Source organism: Peromyscus eremicus, chromosome 7 (genome assembly GCF_949786415.1).
Source record: "Peromyscus eremicus chromosome 7, PerEre_H2_v1, whole genome shotgun sequence".
NCBI lineage: Eukaryota > Metazoa > Chordata > Mammalia > Rodentia > Cricetidae > Peromyscus > Peromyscus eremicus.
In genome coordinates, this window is record NC_081422.1 from 40,762,106 (window position 1) to 40,784,518 (window position 22,413).

The 22,413-nt window shown below is 46.8% G+C and overlaps 1 protein-coding gene across 12 annotated transcripts; it reads right to left on the reverse strand.

Moving 5' to 3' along the window:
- Nucleotides 1-3,833: 3,833 nt before the first annotated feature.
- On the reverse strand, nucleotides 3,834-19,696 carry LOC131914952 (uncharacterized). Of its 12 annotated transcripts, XM_059267768.1 has the most exons (13): nucleotides 19,566-19,695; nucleotides 14,621-14,698; nucleotides 13,394-13,482; nucleotides 12,704-12,819; nucleotides 12,096-12,351; nucleotides 11,438-11,579; nucleotides 10,345-10,489; nucleotides 9,750-9,923; nucleotides 8,891-9,030; nucleotides 8,633-8,752; nucleotides 8,248-8,320; nucleotides 5,276-5,376; nucleotides 3,834-4,163 (listed from the first exon to the last, which is right to left on the reverse strand). In XM_059267768.1, the coding sequence occupies exons 2-10, from the start codon at nucleotides 14,650-14,652 to the stop codon at nucleotides 8,701-8,703; spliced, it is 1,146 nt and encodes a 381-aa protein (XP_059123751.1). In that variant the 5' UTR covers nucleotides 14,653-14,698; nucleotides 19,566-19,695; the 3' UTR covers nucleotides 3,834-4,163; nucleotides 5,276-5,376; nucleotides 8,248-8,320; nucleotides 8,633-8,700. The 12 variants fall into 12 exon arrangements, with proteins under 12 accessions (XP_059123751.1, XP_059123747.1, XP_059123748.1 ...); XM_059267764.1 differs by lacking the exon at nucleotides 5,276-5,376; XM_059267765.1 differs by lacking the exon at nucleotides 5,276-5,376 and having other exon boundaries at nucleotides 3,834-4,233.
- Nucleotides 19,697-22,413: the final 2,717 nt, after the last annotated feature.

The following is a 22,413-nucleotide window of genomic DNA, read 5'->3' on the forward strand; positions in this document are numbered from 1 at the left end:
AGTCGCAGCTGCCTGCCGGCTCTGCAGCCAGAGGCTGCTGTGACCCCAGCACCTGATGTGCTAGCGTGGGCATCCCACCACCCCCACCACAGCTGAGCACCTCTGTTGGAGCTGGCTAACATCTCCCTCCCCCACCCCACTCCTCCTCTCACAAACACAGCTCTACCATTGCCTTAGTCGCTGCTATGGACAGAGTCATCAGATCTGGTCAGACACTTGGGAATTCTTAAGGAGGAAATTAGATTTTAATAAAAAAAAAGTCTTTCCCATGTTAAGAATGGGGAACAATATTATGATGCAGGAAGTTAGGATTCTGTATGACTCCACAATGGATGGTTGGAAACAGGAAAAAATAAGTGACATAGCTGGGATTGACATTATGTTGACTATAATTATTATCAGTTTGGTAATTTGTGTTTTGTCCTTTAAAAGGTTGTTTGATATCTATGCCAAATATGAAAAGTTGGCTGATAAGATAAGCTTAGAAAAACCTACCAATGAAAGTAAGAAAAGTCTCACACAGACAGAGGAATTTAGATCAGAACCTACTGCACCATGGCATAATGAAACTGAAGAGGAGCAGTCCAAGGTTATTAGAAAACCAACCTTACTTTATCTAGTTACCATACAGGAATGACCACCAGATGATAGACATCCCCAAGGCTATGCAGAATTTAACTGGAATCCTGTAAAAGTTTTAGATTTGAAGAAATTTAAAGACGCAGTTATTTCAAAAGAGCTTGCAGTAATTTTTTTGGGGAGAGAATAGCAACAAATATCCCAAAAGCAAGAGATTTCAGTTTATAAAAAGAACTAATTGAACCCTTCCTCCCTTACATTGTGTGAGGAACACCAGTTTCTGGAGCTCCTACATTCTATATTGAATGCAAATAAATCAGGAAAAGCAGGTTATAAGTCAGGAAAAATAAGTAAAGTGGCTCAAAGCCCTTATGATTCCATTCAGAAGTCAGAATTATATGCTATTCTTACGATATTATTAGATTTTCTAGAACCTCTTAATATATTACTGACTCAATATGCATAAAGAGTTTTATATATTTAAATCGCTGAACTTATTCTAAATTATTCAGAATTAACTTTGATATTTATTCAGCTACAACAAGTAATCAAAAATAGAAATCATCCCTTGTATATAACACATAAGATCCCATACGGATCTACCAGGCCCTTTAGCAGAAGGTGATGATGAAATTGATCAGCTATCGATAGGAAATGTGCTAGAAGCCTCAGAATTTCATAAAAATGCCATGTTAATAGCAAGGGTTTGAAGATATAGTTTTCTATCACTTGACAACAAGCGAAGGAATTATAAGAAAATATCCTACTTGTTTTTTGTACAACCAAACCCCATTACCTGAAGGAAGTAATCCAAAAGGTACTCAAAGAAATTAAATTTGGCAAGTGGATGTGTTTCATCCACTTTGTGATGTTTGGAAAATTAGGATTTCAATGGGCAACTGCTTTGAGTTCTGAAAAGGCTATTTCTGCAATTAAACATTTATTAGAAGTTATTGCCATTATGGGAATACCTGTACAAATTAAGACTGACAATACTCCAGCATATGGCTCTAGTAAAATGAAACAATGTTTTGCATATTACAATACATAAAGCGTATTACAGATATACCACACAATCCTATAGGGCAAGTAGTTATAGTAAGATCTAGTTGTACTTTAAAAGATATACTTAATAAACAGAAAGGGGTAATAAAGACCCTAGAGATAGATTACACAATACTTTAATAACCTTAAATCTTTAAAATGCTAATGAGAAAGGACTGACAGCTGCAGAGAGACATTGAATATTAGAAAAAGAACTGCTGAATTAAATCAGCCTGTAGACTTCAAAGACCTCAGAGTGGAAACCAGAATATGTGTTATGCTGGGGAAGAGGTTTGTCTTATGTTTCCATAGAAGAAAAACTATGGATACCATCAAAGTTGATAAACATTAGATTCGAACACAAGAGACCTCTTGATTAGGATTAAACAGCATGGCCATTCAATCTAAACCAACTTATAAGACTAACAAATGTTTTTCATTTGATCAGATTTAACCTGCCAAAAAGGAAACTCCCCAAAGTTAGGGTTGAGGCAGGTTTTGTTTTTGTCTTTCCAGGAGAATAAAAGCACCCAACTAAGGAATCTGAAGACCATTGGACAAATGAGACATCATAAGAAGGATGAATCATCAAGAGAAAATTTCCCAAGAAAAAGAGTAAATTAACCTAATGGTATATAATGGCACATTTCCAACAGCATAAAATTTTACAAATCTTTCCAAATGTTAGTTTCTGCTGTTCTCTACAGACATATAAGGCAAATAGTCTTCTTGTAGTTCTGATTCAATTAAAAATTAGAGCTGGCTTCGGAGTTGGAGCGTGGCTCTCTCTTTCTCTAAACCTAAGCAATACTTGTTAGAAGGAAAATCCAAAATCTTTCTCTTATGTCAGAAGAGCTACCTGGTATGGGACAGAAGAAAACCAAAATTAAGGGACTATTCTATTGTCACTAATCTCCTAATCCTTTGGTTTTATTCCAACTGTTTAAAACTTTTAAGGTATAAATATCTCAGAAATTTTAGGATTACTATATATATTTAAATTTTTGTCATGATATTAATGGTCATATAGATTATTAACTAATTCTAGAAATAGGCTTCATCTAGCTTCTTGTAAATGATTTCGGCTTGAGTCTGAAGCAGGTAACTAGGAACTAAGTTTCTGTACTCTGGATGTACTTAACAAATTGTGGTCCTTTAACCTCTCAGAGATCTGCTACATATGACATTTGAAATGTTTAAGTTTTCTGCCAAGGCCCCTGACCATTCCTGGCAGTGATCTTTGAGGTCTCCAAGAAGATGATGGGGCCCTGCAAAAACTAGTCTCCGTGGATTGTGTTAATGCCACCAAACTGACAAACACCACCCAAAGATCCGTTTTGGACTACAAACTGCTCAGGACAACTTCAAAGCAGTTAGCTAAGAAGGTCCAGCCTCATAGATTACTGCAGTTGGGACTACAGATAAACCCTGCACTTTCCCATTACACCAAGACTGGATAATAGCTAGTTCTTCCAAGACTTGACCACTATCTAAATTTTCTCAGGGTCTCCTAAAAATGCCATCTCTCCCAGACATCAGAAAGTAATTTTAAGAACATGGTGCCCACATTCCCAAGAGATAGAGTAAATGGCTTTTGGTCATTTGGTGAATTATGGGTGTTTGTCATTGTCTAGGGGGGTTGGTTGCAAGTTGTTACTGTTCATGGTCAGGGAAAAAACTAAGCAAAGGAGGTTAGATTCAGGGATCTCTTCTGAAAAGAAAATGGGGATATAGGAATGATAGGATAAAAGGGTAGATTATTGAATCTACTTTTAAACTAAAAACTGTTAATTTTAAATATTTTACATTGGTATGAATTTTTGTATATTGATACAAATTTAAGATTATTTTTGTTAGAACATATTGTATATATGCTTCTACTCTTGTTTAAGATATTGTACTTATGTAGCTCACTTAAAATGTAAAGTTCTAGTTCTTGAAAGCTATTTAGGATAATAAGAAGTGCGAGTTAGTAGTTAGTCATCTATAACAATCAAAGTTGTGGTCATGTTAGGTATGTTTTCAAGGTGAAACAGATATATTTTAGGTAGATAGATGGTCTTCAAACACTTCAGAGACCTACAGAATATGGCATTTAAGATGTTTTAATAACCTAAGGCTTTTCATGACAGTGAGACACAACTGCTCCTGACAGCATCAATTTACTTTAAAAAAAAAAAAAAAAAAAGGATGATGGGCATAGAAGAACCTTCACATAGAGTTTGCTTTTATTGTGGCAAAGTTAACCACCTTGCTGCTGACAGTATGCTGTCTAAATTGGACAAGCAAAACACAAAAGAAAGTAAATGCCAAGCTTTGCTAAGACAAGATAAGATGGTCCTTCAAAATTCCTGCTTCACAGAAAAGTCTGTCAAATATATATACCAGGTCTGTAGGCTGGACATGGATGCCCCAACATTGCAGAGGAAACTTGGATGATTGTCCAGGCAGCCAGCTGTCTTTTTCATCTATATAGTCTGGGAAGTTGTTTGCTCTGCACTTCCTGTTCACTCAGGTCATGTTAGATTCTTCTTGGGTCTCTGATGGTGTTGAAGAATAGATAGTTATAGTGTTACAGTTTTCCTTGTTATAAAATTCAGAGAAAAAAACCTACAAAGGAGATGTAAAGTTTATAAGGTTGAGAAACATAAAAGTTTAAGTTGTTTAGCTAAGAAAATGTTTTAAGTTCTAAAAAGATATTTTTAGGATGATATACAAGTTATGATAGAAAATGAATTAGGTACAAAACTTTGGACTCACCAAGACAGGATAGATAATGAAGTATTTTCTCTGAATTTGCCAAATGCAAATGGACTGGACATTGTGCATGTTATTCTTACATGATACTTGTTCTTATTGTACAGTTTTACTTTGTTAAGCTTAAAACCTTTCATTTTTATTTAGACAATACCTGATAATTGTTCTTTTTTTCTTTTTTTCTTTTTTGAGACAGGGTTTCTCTGTGTAGCTTTGCATCTTTCCTGGGATAATTGTTTTTTATTATATATAGTTTTACTGTGTTAGAGTTAGACAAAAGGGAAAATGTTGCAGGATATTTGTTCTCACTGACATTTGGAGACTACCAATAAAGTTAAACCTTGAATCAGGGGGCCGAGTCAGCATTCAGCTGACCAGAATTAGCCATAGAGGTTTTGGAGGACTGAGATAGGAGGGCACAGGAAGTAGTAGGGAGGGCTTTGAAAGATGTGTGATCTTTTCAATCTGGAAATGTGGAGAGGCAGGGTCAGCTGATTATTCCTCTGTCTTCTTTGGATCTATCATGTTTCTATCCCAATATCTGACTCCCAAGCTTTATTTAATAATAGAACAATATAAATAAATAATCACTTCATCAAGTACTTCACTTTGTTGTTTGTTTTGTTTTTTAATTTTAATTTTTTATTTTATTTCAGGGGGAAGTTACAAGGATGGAGTGTAGATAAAGAAGGACTGGGAAATTAGTAGGATTGGGGTACATGATGTGAAATTCCCAAAGAATCAATATAATGATTATGAAAAAAAAGCATTGGAGACAAAAGCTGGGCATGGTGACTTGTTTGTAATCCCAGAATTTGGGAAATGGAGGCAGGAAGATCAGGAGTTCAAAGCCAGTTTCAGTACCCTCTCTTTAAAGAAAAAGTTAGCACTCTACCTCCAAGGAATGAGTGAGGCCCTTCCCTGACCCTGGGCCCTGATGGGAGCTTAGTTCAGGCTTCTCACAGCAGCTGTGCTGTCCTTAGAGTTCTGCTACTTCTGCAAGAAGATTATACCTGTAAATCTCCACAGCCAGCATCCTGGCACCCCAGTATTCAGGAGGCTGAGGCAGGGGCATCAGGAAGGAGTTCAAGGTCATCATCGGATTCATAGTGAGCTGGAGGCCAGTCTGGGTTACTTAAGACTCAGTCTCAAAAAAAAAAAAAAAAAAAAAGAAGAAGAAGAAGAAGAAGAAGAAACTGATTACGTATATAATCTGTATTTGTGAGATGGAAAATCCTGCAAATTCAAGTGTGGCCGTTGGGGCCAGAAGCTGCTCTTTTTGTTCTCTCCAGCACTCTTGCTCATCTGGTCCTCTGAAAACCCGAGGGGTTAGGGTTTTCAGTTGGCAGAGTGCCCTGTGTTCAATCCCAAGCACCGTATAAACCAGACACTGTGTGTGTCTATAATCCCATCACTTGGGAGATGTAGGCAGGAGGATCAGAAGTTCATGGTTTCCTTGGAGTTGGAGGTCGGCCTGGGGCTACATGAAACCCTGTCTTAAAACAAACAAAACAAAAGAAGTCAAAACAGGTCATTAATGGGAAAGCTGGTAAATCTAAGTAAGGCCTACACTTTAGTTCATAGAAATTGCCAGTGTTCTATCTCTCATTGGTAATGTCCAGTAGTTACATAAGATCTTAAGATCAGAGGCACTGGGTAGACTGTCTCTACTAGAAATTGAACTCTAAAATTGCCCTCTACCCCGAAAAAAGGAAAGACCTTTAGGGATAGGAAGATGGTTCAGTGATAAAGGCACTTGCTGCCAAGTCTGATGACTCCAGTTCGGTCCCCAGGTCCCACATGGCAGAGGGAAAGAACTGACTCCTGAAAGTTGTCCTCGGACCTCCATAGACACACACCTCCATAGACACACCTCCACAGACACCTTCCATAGACACACCTCCATAGACACACCTCCACAGACACCCTCCATAGACACACCTCCATAGACACACCTCCATAGACACACCCTCCATAGACACCTCCATAGACACACCTCCATAGATACACCTCCATAGACACACCTCCATAGACACACCTCCATAGACACACCCTCCATAGACACCTCCATAGACACACCTCCATAGACACACCCTCCATACACACCCTCCATAGACACACCTCCATACACACCCTCCATAGACACACCTCCATACACACCCTCCATAGACACACCTCCATAGACACACCCCCATAGACACACCTCCATAGACACACCTCCACAGACACACCTCCATAGACACACCATGGCATGCATCCACCTGCCTACACACAAAAAGGAAATAAAAATATTAAAATATAATTTTAAAATTTGTTTTAAAAGCCTTTAAAACGCCTCCAAGGAATCCAGGGTCTAGACCCAGGCTTCTGAGGCTCTTCTTCAGGAAGCAAGCCAGCCGCTTGCCTTGGATCCAGGTGATGGCGAGCACATTCAGGTCCATCGTCACAGACCGTTTGTGCAGTGGTCTTCTAGATACGCTGGTTCATGTTCTAACTGCAGTTTTAAAGGTCTCACAGTTTCTCAAGGACAATGTTTGTCTTAGACCCAGGTGCTTTAGAAATCTTTAATCTTTTTACCCTCACCACAGAGGAGTTTATTATGTTTTAAAGCAGAGACTGAAGTGTAGGAAGAGAATAAAGATTCTGTTCCGGGTAGGTTTTGCGCTCAGTTGGCCTTAATTAAGATGTATAGGGTTTCTGTGCCTTTCTCCTGAGATCCCTAGCTTGTAGCCTGCCTAGCTTGCAGCTGGCTGTCATTCCCTAGGCTGGTCACGAGAGGGCAGTGTGGCATGCCTTTTCTCAGTTGAGGCTCCTAGTGTCCTGGTCTGCATACACTTGGGTATGGTGGTGCATGCTTTTAATCCCAGTGCTTGGAGGACAGAAGCAGGTTGATCTCTTTGAGTTCGAGGCTGGTCTAGTCTACATATCCAGGACAGCTGTGTTCCAGGGCTATGTAGAGAGACCCTGTCTCAATTTAAAAAAAAAAAAGTATGTCTTGAGTAGTTCCAAGGATAAGGAGGCTTACCTTCTACCTATACCTTACTTCCCCACTACACCTAAGATCATATTTTCAAGACAGTGACCTAATAGTTAGATTTTGATTGGAATCTTTCTTGGGTTTGGGGGACCTTTCTGTACCTGGAAGACATTTAAAAATGTGTTTGCATGTGTGTGTGTATGGTGTGTGTGTGTGTGTGTGTGTGTGTGTGTGTGTGTGTGTGTGTGTCCAGGTATGGACATGCCATGTATACACATGGAGAGGAGAGGACAGCTCTGGGACATCGGGTCTCTCCCTCTGCCATGGGTTCCGGGGACTAAACTTCGGTCAGTAGGCTTGCTCAGCAAGGCGCTTATTTCACCCATTCCCTCCCTTTTAACAACATTCAGAACTTGTTGTCCTCGACTGCATCCTGTGCCTTCTCCTCTACTCTCAGGCCTAGGCTTAATTTTTTTTTTTAATTTGATTTTGTTTTGTTTGAGACAGGGTTTCACTATATGGCTCCGGCTGGCCTTGAAGTCCCAGCAATCCTCCTGCCTCAGTCTCCAAAACACTGGAATTGTAAGTGTGTGCCACCACCACATGGATTTAATCAGTGAACAATACAGGCAACCACGGAACTGTACATGTGAAAAGGGCAGCTCTTACGGTGTGTGCAGTCTGTCTCGGTTAAAAAGAAAAGTCAGGAGCAGCCCCTCAGGTGGCTTGAGCAGGATGTAAGACATCGGTGGTGCTTTCCTGAGAAGCCTGCATGCTTGTCCATTGCCTCATGGATTAGAGAAATTACTGACCTTTCCTCTCAGGTCTTCCGGAACACACTTGCCCTTCTGGGACACAAGGAACAGCATTCCTTCCCAAAGATGACTCACCCTTACCCTGCAGCGCCGTGAGACGTCACATGGACGGTGGGAAGAATGGCCGCAACTGGTCCCAGAGCTGAGTCTAGGATGAGGAGGGCATCTTAGAAATCTTTGGGGTTGTTTTCTTTGTTTATTTGTTTGCTTGTTTTTCTTTCTTTCTTTCTTTCTTTCTTTCTTTCTTTCTTTCTTTCTTTCTTTCTTTCTTTCTTTCTTTCTTTCTTTTTTTTTTTAAGACATGGTCTCATGTAGCCCAGGCTGTCCTCAAACTCCTTGAGTAGTACAGGGATCCTTCCACCTCCACCTCCCAAGTGCTATGATTAGAGTTGTGTACCATCATGCCTGGGACATGTGTGACAGGGTCTCACACTACAGCCCAAGCTGGCCTGGAACTTACATCAGTCTTATCTCGGCTGCGTGCTGGGATTACAGGCATGGCTTCTGTGGGGTTTTTCCAGAAGTTACTCAGGCAGTCTGGTTTTCCACATGTTCTGTTTTTGAGGCCGAAATTCGGGAGCTGGCCCCGGAAATCAGGCAGAGAGATTATGGGTCCAAGCTGGAGCCGAGTCACGTCTGTCCTTTGACTGACACAGGCCTTGGTTGCCGGTGCAGACTAAGGTACTGTGCCTAGGAACGACTGGTCTCACCCTCATACCTGGTGGATTTTCCCTGCTCAGCTGAGGAAGTATTTGTCTCATGCTTGATGCCATTGGCCTTGGACTTGTACAGCTTCGCTCTTTGAGTAAACAAGGGCATGTAGGTGAGCCTGGGGTTGACTTGATCCTCAAATGGCACCTGTGAACCCGGAACATGGGGAGGGAACAGAGCAGTCAGCTGATAAAGGACTAAGTCCCATCCTGTGCATATCACAGTCTGAGCCGTTTGTCAGTTAAGGGGTCACAAGGAATGTGATTTTGTTCTGCCTCAGGTAAGAATGGAATCTCTAGGGGCTGGAGAGATGGCTCAGTGGTTGAGAACACGTACTGCTTTTGCAGAGGACATGAGTTGGGCTCCCAGCACCCAAGTTGAATAGCTCACATAACCATCTCTAACTCCAGCTCCAGGGGACCAGATGTCTCTGGCTTGAGGTCATCTACATTCAAATGTGCACACCCGCATCCAGACACAGACATATACACGTGCATATAATAACAATAATAATAGTATAATAGACATAAAAATGGAATCCTTACTGCTTTGTAAGCAGGGTTGGGAACTATTCTTGATCAAAATCTCTCTGAAGGCAGGGGAGACACTGGCTCAATGGGTAAAGTCACCCACTACGAGGTGGCTCAGTGGTTAAGAGCACTGGCGGCCAGCTCACAACCATCTGGAACTCTAGTTCCTGGGCATCTGATGCCCTCTTCTGGTCTCCACAGGCACCAGGTACGATTATGGTGCACAGAGGTGCATGCAGGCAAAACACCCATACACAGAAAATAACATAATAGTACAAAAAGGGGGTTGCTTTGTTTGGTTTGTTTTTCTAAGATAAACTGCTCTGCAGTTCCTACCAGGGGTTTTTCATGGCTTCCATAGCGCCCTTGGGGCTGAGCCCTCCAGTCTTGGAAGAAGTGCCTGCCGGTCAGGTCTGTTTGGAATTTGGCTTGGAAGATTCCAGGTGTGTTGGGGGGGCACTTACTCTTGACTCTTCTCGACAGGAGCTTGAGAGGTGGCAGACAGGACATCTGGGAAAGAACGGCAGCTTTAACTGTCTTGTGCTTCGGCAGCAGGAAGTGCTCAGAGTCTGGGAGTGGTTGTGGAGTAGGGAAAGCCGTATTTCTGGATTTCCCAAGATAATTAAAGCGGTGACAGGCTCTATTGTTCTCTGTTCCCTGAAGGAAGGATTGGGACCTTCTGACCTTTTTTTTCTAAACAGGGTATCATGTAGCTTGAGCAAGCCAATATATAGCCAAGGATGACCTTGAACTTCCGACCCTCTTCCTTCCACATCCCGAGCACTGAGACTATAGACCTGAACCACTACCCCCAGTTTATAAGGTGCTGGAAATCAAACCTGGGGCTTCATGCATGTTAAGGCAGCACTCGGCCAAGTGGGCCACACCCCTGCCCTAGTTACCTCTTGACAGGGACACTTGGGCACTTTACCCTGGATGCTGTGGCTTCGTCAAACTTGGCAGCTCTCTTTGTCCCCGTAATGGCTGTCCCCTGCTTTGTCTGGCTCGGCTCCTGATGTGCGTGGGTCGTGGGCCAGCCAGGTGCCATTTCCCTCGCCACACGCTGTGTGGGTTGGCTGCAAAGGGAACAAAAGATCCCATTTCTGGTGACCTCTCCCTCTGAGCCCACCCAGGTGACCTAAGCAGAAGGGCCCTGTGGCATGGGCTTGCCTCCTTGCCTTTCATTGGTGGGTTTGCCTAAATGCAACAATGTATTTTCGGGTGCTTTCAAATGAAAATTTCTGTATTGCTTCTCTGGAAAGGAAAATTTAAATTTATTTTATCAGTTTCTTTTTCATATCCCTCTGTTATCATGCTGTGTCTTAGCAGAGAAGATGAGACACCTGCCACCACAGGATAGGACCACAGGGAGGGCACTAAAAACCTCCTCACAGGCAGCTGGGGGCTGCAGCTTAGAGAATGGAGGCTCTGTGAAAAGAAGCTTGGACATGTATCTGCTGGCAGGGTATATAGCTTTCTGGGTCACTAGGTAGGCTGATGCGTGGGTCACTTTGGGGAGCATGTCACTTCTTCAGCCTACAGCTGTGGGCCATTTGTAAAGCACACAGTAGTGTCTCTGGGTTCAAGCTGGGCTTCCTAACTGGGTAGGGATGAGCAAGAGGGCTTTCTGGGGCCAGAGAGGGCAGGACGAAGATACTTTGTACTTCAGTGAGATTGATAAACCTGGGCCTTCCTATCTTGCAATGGGGACTTTATGTCTCCTATGAATGCGCAGGGGACAGGGATGACCCTGGATTTAGGACCCCCACTCCCGTACCAGTTTGCCCCTTGATCAAATCTCAGGTGAAGTCAAAAGTCTAAGTTAAAGCTGAGCTAGAGGGAAGTCCAAGATTCACGAAGAATGAGCCCTTTGCTCTACAGTTTGACGACTGTCTTTCTGAGGTGACAGATGGCAGACTTCTAATATTACCAGACCCTTGGGTAGTAGGCCCCTCCCTGCCCTTCTCCCACCCACACAGCCCTGCCTCCTGCTGACAGGCTTGCTCTCAGTTCTGGCTACTCACATGATCCCTTGACTGCTCTTGTCTAGACCAGGTGAGAGAACTTGACTCCACACTGGGGCTTGGTTGTTGGTCTGGTCCTGGTTGACGTGCTCCACGTGGTTCGGATGTCCTCTTGGTGCTATTCTTCTGCCCTGAATGTGACCTGGAAGCGTTATGTATGGAACTGAGGATGGCCTCGAACTTCTGACCTTCTGGCTTCTACCTTGGGATTATGGATGTGTCTCACCATGCCTGCTTTATACAATAATGGAGCTCAAACCCAGGGCTTCATGCATGCTAGTCAGACACTCTGTGGACTAAGCTACAGCCCAGCCTCAATCCATCCCTTCGTTTTGAAAACCTGGCCTGCAGGGCTGCCATCAGGCCCAGCCGAAGGAGGAAGGATGGAAGGATGAAGGATGGAAGGCTGCGGTGAGGTAGGAAGCATGGCACCCTCCAGAGGGATCCCGGCTGACTTGTAGCCAGACAAAGCCTGAAGGGCTACTGAGAATCAAGCCTTGGCCCTGCACTGTCTTCCACCCCTGGGATCTGTCTGGGGGAGAGGGGTGCTCCTGGATAGGACTAAACAAGGTGTCTGGGAACAGAGGGTTCAGATACTGCTTTATGTCCAATGTCGTTCTCCACTCCCTCTTAACCCCTGCCCCCCATTAATTCTCACCTGAATGGGAGGGCTCGTCCCCGTGTACCACATTGCCCATCTTCCAGGGCTTGAACCATTCTCTGTGGGTCTTGCTGACCGGGACCCATGCAGGCTTGTAGAACTGATTGTGTACGCTTGAACTCTCTCTCTGCAATGGAGCCTCCTCAAGCAGCTGCAGGCGGTATTTAACATCTGTTGGGGCGATTTCCTCCTCTTCCAGCTCCTGGAGAGCAGCCCCTGGCTGCTGCTGCTGCTGCTGCTGCTGCTGCTGCTGCTGGGAAGTTCACTCGGTCAGAGGGGTCACTGCTGGGGTTCCGTAGGGGAAGTGTGTGTGTGTGTGTGTGTGTGTGTGTGTGTGTGTGTATGTGTGTGTGTTCTCGGTTTCCTAGAGTAAACACTTGCCAGTGTCAACTGGAAAGTTACTTGTCTGAGCTACCATCTTGTTACTTGCAAAATCAGCAAATCAGACCCCTTTCTGGGTTCCTGAGGAGATCTGAACTAAGGACTTAGCATTGTGCTTGGTATATAGTTAAGTGTGTAATAGTCTCTTAAATGGGTGTGATTTTCCTAGACGGTGCTGCCATTGGTGGCCCGAGTTGGGGCTTGATTTGAGTACTTAACTTTACCTGAACACCGGGGGCACTGTCCTCAAGCCCCATGGGGACAGCCAGGGGCTGTCTCTGGATGGAATTGGACGAGTCATCAAGCGGGTAGGCTCTTCTGTCCCCAGGAGAGAGAATGTCTAGAGTAGGGAAAAGAACTAAGGACCATCTTAGCTCTCCTACCTATGGGCAGCTTTCTACTATCCCTCTCTCACCAAGGGGAGAGCACGGCATGGGCGTTATGTCCAGACAGGTCCCAGCGTTAATTTATTTGAGACTAGATCAGTGTGAGAACTTGAGGGGAAGGGTTGGAGTGGAATGGGGGTGGCTCTCAGCATTTAGGGGTCCATGGCAAAGGCAGTCTTCCTCCTTTCCTCCATCTCTCCCATCCTTCCTTCCTCCTTCCCTTTATCATTTTCTTTTGAGAGAGCCTTGTGTAGCTCAGGTTAGCCAAGAATTACCCACATAGCTAAAGATAGCCTTGAACTTCTGATCTTCCTGCTTCCACCTCCCAAGTGATGGGATCACAGGCACGCACCACCACACCCCATTTATTCAGCAAATGTAACCCAGAGCTTGGTGCACCCTAGGAAATCGCCCTGAAAACTGAGCTACACCCCAAACTGCAAAAGCAGTTGTTCTCAGACATTTCAGGAGTGTTTTGTTCTTCCTTCTGGCTCTGAATGTTGTGGCTGTTGGGAATGGGTGACTTACAGTAAAGATGGCTGACAGGGGACCCCCGGAGAGTCAAGGGAGACTCCCTCTCAATAGGCCCGAGGTAGGCACCGTGGTGTCCGTGTCTCCTAAGGGGTAGAGAAAGGAGAGTGTCCAGGAACAGAATAACTAGGGAGAGCCACAGCAGGCATTTTGCTCCTTGCTTTCACCCAAGTTGCAAGCCTCCACTCCAGGACCTGGAAGAGGCCTTTCTAGCTCCACGGGGACAGAAAGGAAAGCTGGGTCTGAGGGCTGATTTTTGTGGTCAGGTATCAGACCAAGTGGAGGGCCATGTGTCTAAGGTTCAAGGGAGACTGGGAAAGGACAGACGGCTTTTAGCTGGTAAAGAAGGGGGCATTTTCGACTGGTGGGTGTCAAGTGGAGTAGGCAGACGACAGGGTGAGTGTGAGAGAATCCAGCAGACCAAGCCGGATGCTCTAGGCTTTTACCTCCAGGATGTGGGCAGCTGCAGTTGTAGTAGGGGCTTGGGAATGAGGGGTCGATGGGGCCTGGACAAAAACCTGTGTCCTTCTCTGGCAGCGTTAAAGGGAGGGGAGCATACAGTGAGAGGGAAGGAACTTTGGGAATGAAGAAGGGTTGAAGAGGTGGATGTCAGGTAGAGATGGCCAGAGGACAGCCACCCATGGTCACAGAGCATACATGATGACTGTCCTCTGTTCTCCAGCTCCTGAGTGACACATTGGCTCTGAGGTTAGTATCTTAGGTTGCCATGGACCTCCGCTACATGTGAAGACCACTGTACTGGCCTAGGGAGAGGAGCAGGAAGCAGCTGCGTCCCCAGCAATAGCCTGTTACCATCAGCATTTAGGGGAAGGGGAGACTGTGGAAATAATCGGACCTTAAGATTGCTGAGTCTTCTCTCTGTTACTAACCTCAAGTCCAACTGTGAGTCTCTGTTGTTCTGTGCATGTGAATATCCAGTGAACTACGTATGCATGTTGTGTGTGTGTGTGTGTGTGTGTGCGCGCGCACGTGAAGTGAAGTATGCATGCATATGTGTGTATGTGACTGTCCCCCAGTGTGCATGGGTGGGTGTGAGCATGTGTGTATATGTTGTGAAATATGCATGCATGTATGTGATTGTCCAGTGTGTGTGTGTGTGTGTGTGTGTGTGTGTGTGTGTGAGGGTGAACAGCATACTTAAGCTCTGACCCCTCAATGCCTTTCTTGTCCTTATTTCCAGTCCAGCCCAGCCTGCACACCCACCAGGTGTCCTGAGACAGAAGGTCGAGCTGCATTCTGCCAGCTGTGTAGGTTTGCCGGTGGCTGGCTCCTTTTCAGAACCTGCAATCACAAAATGGGAACCGTGAAGCTGAAGGCGACAGCAGACTCCTGTTCATTCGTCCTTTCCCACCTATGAAATCTAAAGCATTTCTTCTTTTCTAGCTCCCAGTGTCCCCAGCTGATGCATGGGATCACAGTGTTAATGGCACGAGTCGCAGACACAGAGTTGGAGAGGGCCTACAGCCGTGAGTCCTCACACCGACCCCAGTGCCTGTTCCTGTGTAGTGCCACCTCCCCCTCCCCCCACATCTGAACACTTCCCACTCTGTCATCCCTCTTGGGACACATGTATATTTCATTCTGGAGCAACACTAGCCATTTTCAATTGTCTTTTCCCGTGGCTTCACCATTTGTCTGAATTATCCGTCCCAAGGCTTGTAAAAATGGACTAACTTTTTCAGCAGCACTTCCCAGCCGAACTAATGCTTTTGTGGCTCCATTGTGATCCAGCAAGGCTGCCAGCTCAGGGGGCCTTGGTCAGAGTATGTTCTGTATAACCTCCAGCCGCGCCAGAGTTTAATCAGTGTTTTTAAAACTTAAATTTTATTTATCGTTATCGTGCATGTGTGTATGATGTGGAACATGCATGCCAAGGCACATGTGTGGAGGCCAGAGGGCAGCTTTGTTGAGTTGGCTTTCTCCTTCCACCATTATGTGGGCTCCAGGGGTCAAACCTGATCGTCAGTCCTTTGCAGCAAATGCTATCTGCCTGGTGATATCGCCTGCCCCTATTTTTTTTTTTTTTTCAGAGAACAGGATCTCTCTGTGTAGCCCCAACTGTCTTGGGACTTGCTTTGTAGATCAGGTTCACCTGGAATACACAGAAATCTGCCTGCCTCTGCCTCCCCAGTGCTGGGATTAAAGGCATTTGCCACTATGGCCTGCCTCTCCTGCTCCTAATTTAATCAGTGTTTTTTTTTTTTTTTTTTTTTTTAAAGATTTATTTATTTATTATGTATACAGCATGTATGACTGCAGGCCAGAAGAGGGCACCAGATTTCAGTGCAGATGGTTGTGAGCCACCATGTGGTTGCTGGGAATTGAACTCAGGACCTCTGGAAGAGCAGTCAGTGCTCTTAACCTCTGAGCCATCTCTCCAGCCCCAATCAGTGTTTTTAAAACAAAATTTTATGGTGTGTGTGAGAGTGTGTGTAAGCATATGCATGGTCAGAGGACAACTTCTGGGAATCAGTTCTATGCCTCCACCATGTGGGTCCAGGGCATGGAACTCAGGTTGTCAGGCTTGGCCACAGGGGCCTTCACCTGGCCTTGAACTTGCCATATAGCCAAGGATGACCTTGAACCCCTGATCCTCTTGCTTCTACCCCACGTGCTAAGACTACAGGCAGGAGCCACCGTGCAGGCCAGCACTTAGCTTCTGAGTCACAGTGTGGACAGTCTCCTTGTGAATTAAAGAGAAAGTATGACTCAGACACTATTCAAGCAGCTACCTGGTGGGTAGTGGGGGGACCCTGTCAACCAGTTCTACTTAAGAAATTTTCCATGTTCCTGGCACAGGATCTGCTTTCTGACCGAGTCTCCTCCGAGCTTCATGGGACTTTTTATCCCATTTGGAGTGGTGAGGTCCTTGGGCTCATAACCAGCTGGGTGGGAACTCCGGGGGCGGGGCCGGGGGCGGGGTGAGGAGACCAGAGTGCATTCAGAGCTTTGCTCTCCAGCTCCTTAGAGGAGATCTAGTTAGCTAGGCTAACCGATGGTCCTGTGTGCCGTGGGTTAGATAACTGTCGTGTTAGCACGTGGAACTTTCCAATCAGATATTTATGGGGTGCCTTTGCCAGGCCCAGAGGAAGGGGGTCTGTGGCTTTTTGTGAGAGCAGAGAGGAAGATGCATGACAGCTGACACTGACGGGGATGGCCGAGGTCAGGACTGTCCTGTGGACAACAGATTCCCGATGGAGCCCTTAGGTACTGCACACATCCAGTGTCCTCAGCCTTCTCTCTAGAGCCTTCCTGGCCTCCTGCCTTCCCATCGCCTCCTGACACTCCCTGGGCTGCACACTGTGGCTGAGCATCACTTCCAGGCCTGTACTTCCCCTATCCCTCCTCCCTCTCCTTCCTCAGCCTTTGGCGTCCTGCTCAAATGTCATTTCCTTCCTAGAGAGTCTCCTGGTCCCTCGCTGCTGTCACAGTGGCAGCAGGGGCCTCCCTCTCATGATGAGCTGTACTCCCGACTCCAGTAAAGGTCTCCGTAGTACAGTGGACTTCGTGTTTTCCTCTGCCTGCTGGATTTAGGAGTTTATTAAAGACAGAGGCCACAATCCCCAGCAGCCAGCACAAAACCCGGCCTTTTCAAGACATTTAATAAATATTTGTTGAATTCAACTGGAGGCTAGGGTAAGATTTCTTTGTAAGGAAGAACTGGGCAAGAAAGAACAGGCTGGCAGCCTGGGTGTGGTGGCCTATGCTTGTAATCTCTGCAGTTTGGGAGGCTGAGGCAGGAGGATCATTAGGAGTTTGAGGCCAGCGGGGGCTAACATTGTGAATTTGAGATCAACCTTCAATACAAGCAAGACTCTTTCTCAGAACCAACCAACCAACCAACCAACCAACCAACCAACCCACCAACCAACTAACCAACCAACCAACCAACCAACCAACCAAAAGTGGGAAGTTGCAGGCTTAGTGGCTGTTTCATGAATGAATGCAGATGTGGCTGACTGCCTTTGAAAAAGGCATCGACTCTTCCCGGGATTTGGAGATCTTGATTATCTATTTTCTTAATGATCCCATCCTGCCTGGGGAAAATAAGACTCCATCTTTTCCCCAGCCTAGGGAGTCTTGGGAGGATAGTGACTGGGTGGTCTGGGCCTGGGGTGCTAGGACAGCCACCCAGGCTAGAGTTATATGCTTGTGTAGGCAGGGGGTGCCTTAGGGGACTTCCCTTTGTCTGGTCACTGGGGGAAGGGACTCAGAAGAAGGTGGCGGTGCAGGAAACCTGTCTGGTAGAGCTCTATGAAATAGGAGTGTGGCCGCAGTTCCTCAATACTGCAATTCCTGATGACAGAACATGCGGACACTCCCCCAAATCACACCAGTCTATATATACTTCTGTGCTCAGAATCCCTGACCAAGGCGAGGGAGGGAAAAAGGGTTCCCAGGCACTGAGGCAAGACAGAGGGCTCCAGGAATCCTGCTGCCTCGGAGCTGGCAGGCCTGGCCGTCCGTTCTTCCACCTTCTCCCTCCTGGGGCTGGAAGGCATGGGGCTTGAGATGTCTTCTTTAGTGACTTTGTAGTTTAGCCTAAGGACTCATCTGAGGGAAAGTGGACCAAGAACCAAATAAAAGGAGAGACTCTGCAGGAGGCCAGGAGCCAGATGCCGGCTCAGGAAGTCCCTTCAACGGGCTGACGCAGGCTGCGCCATGCTGCCATCTGCTGGACACATGTATCAATAGCATGTCACACCCTTGGGCGCTTCCTGCCCTCTGGCTGCATCAGTCTCATTCTTTCTACTCTCTTTCTGCTCTTCTTCAAGTCTTCCTCCCTCCTACACAACATCTGCTTTCCCACTTCTCCAAGGCTGTCAAGAAGCCTTAGTCCTGGCCCGGGACCGAGGACTCTGAGCTATTTATATCTCTCGTGTTGCTGATAGAGAGAGAGAGAGAGAGAGAGAGATGCTCTACCTCTGGTGTCAGAGATCTTAATGCTCAGCCTATCTCTCTGGGTTCTTGAAGGCTTTCTGGGACCCAGAACTTAGCTGTGATTGAAGGCTACTGAGCCATGTGTGAACCAGGTAGTTCTAAGAGTGAATGCATAGTATTACTAATTACGCGGAGCCCACAGGTGTCAGCCGGAGCATCTCAAACAAGATGGGATGGAGGGCTCCTGGCCTCTTCATCTAGGCAAGGTGTGGAAGGCAAAGGTGGCCAGCAGAGGCTGCTGCGGCACTAGCTATGGGCCTTGCCACTTCTTCTTCTTCTTTTTTTTTTTTTTGGTTTTTCGAGACAGGGTTTCTCTGTGTAGTCTTGGTGCCTGTCCTGGATCTCCCTCTATAGACCAGGCTGGCCTTGAACTCACAGAGATCTGCCTGGCTCTGCCTCCTGAGTACTGGGATTAAAGGTGTGTGCCACCACTGCCCGGCTAAGGGCCTTGCTGCTTCTAAAAGCTCCTTTCTCATTCCAGGGTGTGAGGACACAGAAACAGGGCTCTCTACTGGTTAGAGTTGACTAGACACAAACCTGGGCTTCCCTTAGTGCTGATGTACCCTGAGCGGTGTCTTGGCTTACCTATGCCTCTCCTACTCTGTCTGGGGCTAAGAGTCTGAGTGCTTCACTTGGATTCCCCGGGGGACACAGTTCACAGCCCCTGGCCTGGCTTCTCACAGCTCCCCTGTCAATGCTGGATTGGGCTGTGTCTTTCCCAAACCCTGACAGTTCTTATTGCTATCCCTTTGGGTAGATACTAGGCATATGGGCTTCTAGATTGACCAGCTCTGAGGCCAGTGCCTTCCTGGTGATTTAGCAGGGACTAGTAGGAAGGCAAGTGTACTTAGGGACCTCCTGAGCCAAAGGGGAGCCAAAGAAGGCTGCCTCCTCTGCCTGACCTGACCTACTGACTGCAGGTGGGGACGTCAGAGCCACTTGGAGAAGAAGGGTGTCAGCAAATCGCCAACCCTCTTTCTTCTCGCCTACCCCTTCTGTCAAGACTCTCTTTACTTCTTCCCCTTCTGGGGGACACTCCCTCCCTTGGTCCCCATGTGCAGAGTTGAAAGACCTTGTTCAGCGTCGGGGGCGGGGAGCTTGGTGGCTGAGTTGGAGTGTGGTGTCCAGCTCCTTGGCTGGGATGGGATGGCCTGACTTCGGATTGTTTGCCCAGAGTCTTGGGGAGTCCCTTCCCATCCTGACTCACCTGGATGGCCAGGCCAGCGTTGGGTTTTGCAGATCTCAAGCACACCATAGTAAAAAGGGAGATGTTCTAAACAGGCCGAGGGGAGAGCTGCCCTGCTCAAGTAGAGAATTCTGGAGCAGCAATGGGTATCCTGGGTAGCCATAGGGATCACCATGGCAACAGGAGAGGCAATCCAGCAGTTCCAAAGGGAGGCAGTGATGGAGCAGGCCCTCCTCCAGGCTGAGGCTGAATTCCTGGCGTGGTTAGAAGAAGGATCACAAAGAGATCTGTAGACCCACAGCTATCTCTAACTTGGGGACATGTGGCCTGCCTGCTGCCCCCTGTCACTGGAAATCCCTCACTCCCTGCTACTTATCCATGAGGCACCCAACTTGGGCAGAGGACCTGTTGGTGTGTGGAGAAGTAGGGGGAGAAGAACCGGAGTCAGTCACAGAGAATTGTCTTGCACATTGAAAGACATGCAATGAATGGGTTTTAGGCCGCTCCAGCCCGCTTCTCTACCTGCAGGACTCAGAGCCATCAAAGTTAACCCAGACTAACCAGGGATCGATGGCTGGCCTCTAATGTCCCCTCTAATGTCCCCTCACAAAAAGCAGCCTATTTGGAAGAAAGAAAAGAAATGAAAGCACTTTTCTTGATCTCTGGTGCCGCTGAGACCATGTGGCCCTCCTCCCTCCCTGCCGCCCCACTCCTCACTCATTACCTCCGCTCAATTAGCCACGGCTGGGTTAACCCCTTCAGCGTCAGGTTTGGGGAAGGGTGATTACTTATTGCCTTCTCCACAGGCCCTGCTCCCAGCGCAGTTCTCAGGAGCGCAGAACGGGCCAAGTCCAGTGCCTGCCAACCTCCTCCATACCCTCCCTCCCTCCGGCTGCCAAATCTGACTTTGATTAGCGTGTGGAGGGGAAGAAAGCAGGAAAATAGAATATTAAAATCTTAATTCAATTTAAAACACTGTCATTCACAGGCATGCCAAACAGTGAGATGACTAATTATTATGCAAATGAGGCAGATAGAAAAGTGATTAATAATTGCACAAATTAAAAATTATTGTAAACATCCTGTGACGAGCGATAAGTCCGATGGAGAGGCGAGGGCGGTGGGCCGGGGAGGCCATGGAGGAGCCGGCTCCTGCATCCGTTTTTCCTCATTAGGGGGATTTAATTAGCACCCAATGATGGGGCTTGGGCTGCCAGGGTTGGGGAGTATGTGGCCAGCACCCCAGCTGTCTGCTGGATCCTCATTTCCTCTCCAGTTCCTCCTCACTGCCCTGGGGTCCTCACCGGAGCCAGTTGATCAGGAGGAGGAAGAAAGACTGGCCACCATGAAGGGCAGACTCGGTGCAAAGCGAAGCCCTGCTGCTTTCCTCTAGTCTTGACCGCCTACCTCCTGTCTTTTACACCCTCTGTCTGAGTCAGGAGTGATAGTTAAGAGGCTCCTCGACTTAGGAATGGTGGGGATATCCTAGTCCAGCTAGCATGCCTTTCCTGTGACGGGACACAGGGCATCTCCAAGTGCAAGCACGCGTGCGTGTGTGCGTGTGTGTGTGTGTGTGTGTGTGTGTGTGTGTGTGTGTGTGTGTATGTGTATGTGTATACATGTGTGCATATATATGCACGTGTGTGGAGGCTGGAGGACAATCTTGGTGTCCACCTCCTTTGAGACTGCATCTTTCATTGGCCTGGAACTTACCAATTAAGCTAGACAGACTGGCTAGCCAGGTCCAAGGATCCTCCTTTCTCTGTCTCTCTTCCAGTGGGATTACATGAGCGCATCACCATGCTTAGTGTTTTAGGATTCTGGGGATTGAACTCAGGTCCTTGTGTTTACAAGACAAGCTCTTTACTGGTCAAGCCATCCCACCAGTCCAGTTGGCGTATTCTTATTAAAAACATTTACCTACCAGCTACAGCTTCCTCCTGCCAGGGTCCGGTTCCCTGACCTCTGGTAGATGTGGGTGTGACTGTGTGAATGGCTGCTGATATCAAACCCCTCTCTCTGCTCTTCCCTAGAGATCCTGGGCCTTAGGGAAATGGCCCTTGGTGTCCAGAGAAGCCACAGGGAAAATTATGGAGCCCAAGGTTAGACCTGGAGCAGTGGGGCCGTAAGCTGTTTAATCGCAGTTGCTAGCCTTCCAGTTTTCCTTCTCTAGGCGCTAGTACTGGCCACTGCTTACGCCTGCCCCCTGCTGGCTGGACTCATCCCGGGGTTCTCATTCTGTTCTCGGCTTCCATCTTGCATCTTCCTGGGCTCTTCAGAGGCAACTGAGGGCGATGGGATGTGGTGTATATAGTCTCTGGGACCTTGGCTGAGTTGTCTCACCTCTTTGGCTCTGTTCCTTTTTACAAGATTTGGGCTGGGGAGATAAGCCAGTGGTTTGCCTAGCCTGTGCAAAGCCCTTGGTTTGACCTGAAGCACCACAGGTAAATAAATAAAAAAAATGGGAAAGATTCTACAATGTCATGGGTTTTTTTTTTTTTTGTCCCTTCTCTTTCCTCATTTTCATCCATCTATTTGCTAAACAGACCTCATTTCTATGCGCCAAGTGCTAGGGGTGTAAGATGTAGATGGTGTCCAGAAGCTTGAAAGCACCGGGAAAGAGATGGAGGAGCCGCACGTGCTGAGGGCCAGGGGCGAGAGAATGAAAGAAGTCTGGAGATGGTCAAGGGGCGGGAGAAGGCTACATGGGGGAGTAACAGGGTTGACACTTTATCCTGGGAGATTCTGGTCCTTTGTCGAGGGACCTGAGCAGAAAAGAAAGGACTTAATGTTGGAGGAAGGAATGGTTAGAATTGTTTTAGAAAGCTCACATCAGCCTCACTGTGAAGACAGGTGAAGTTGGAGGTGG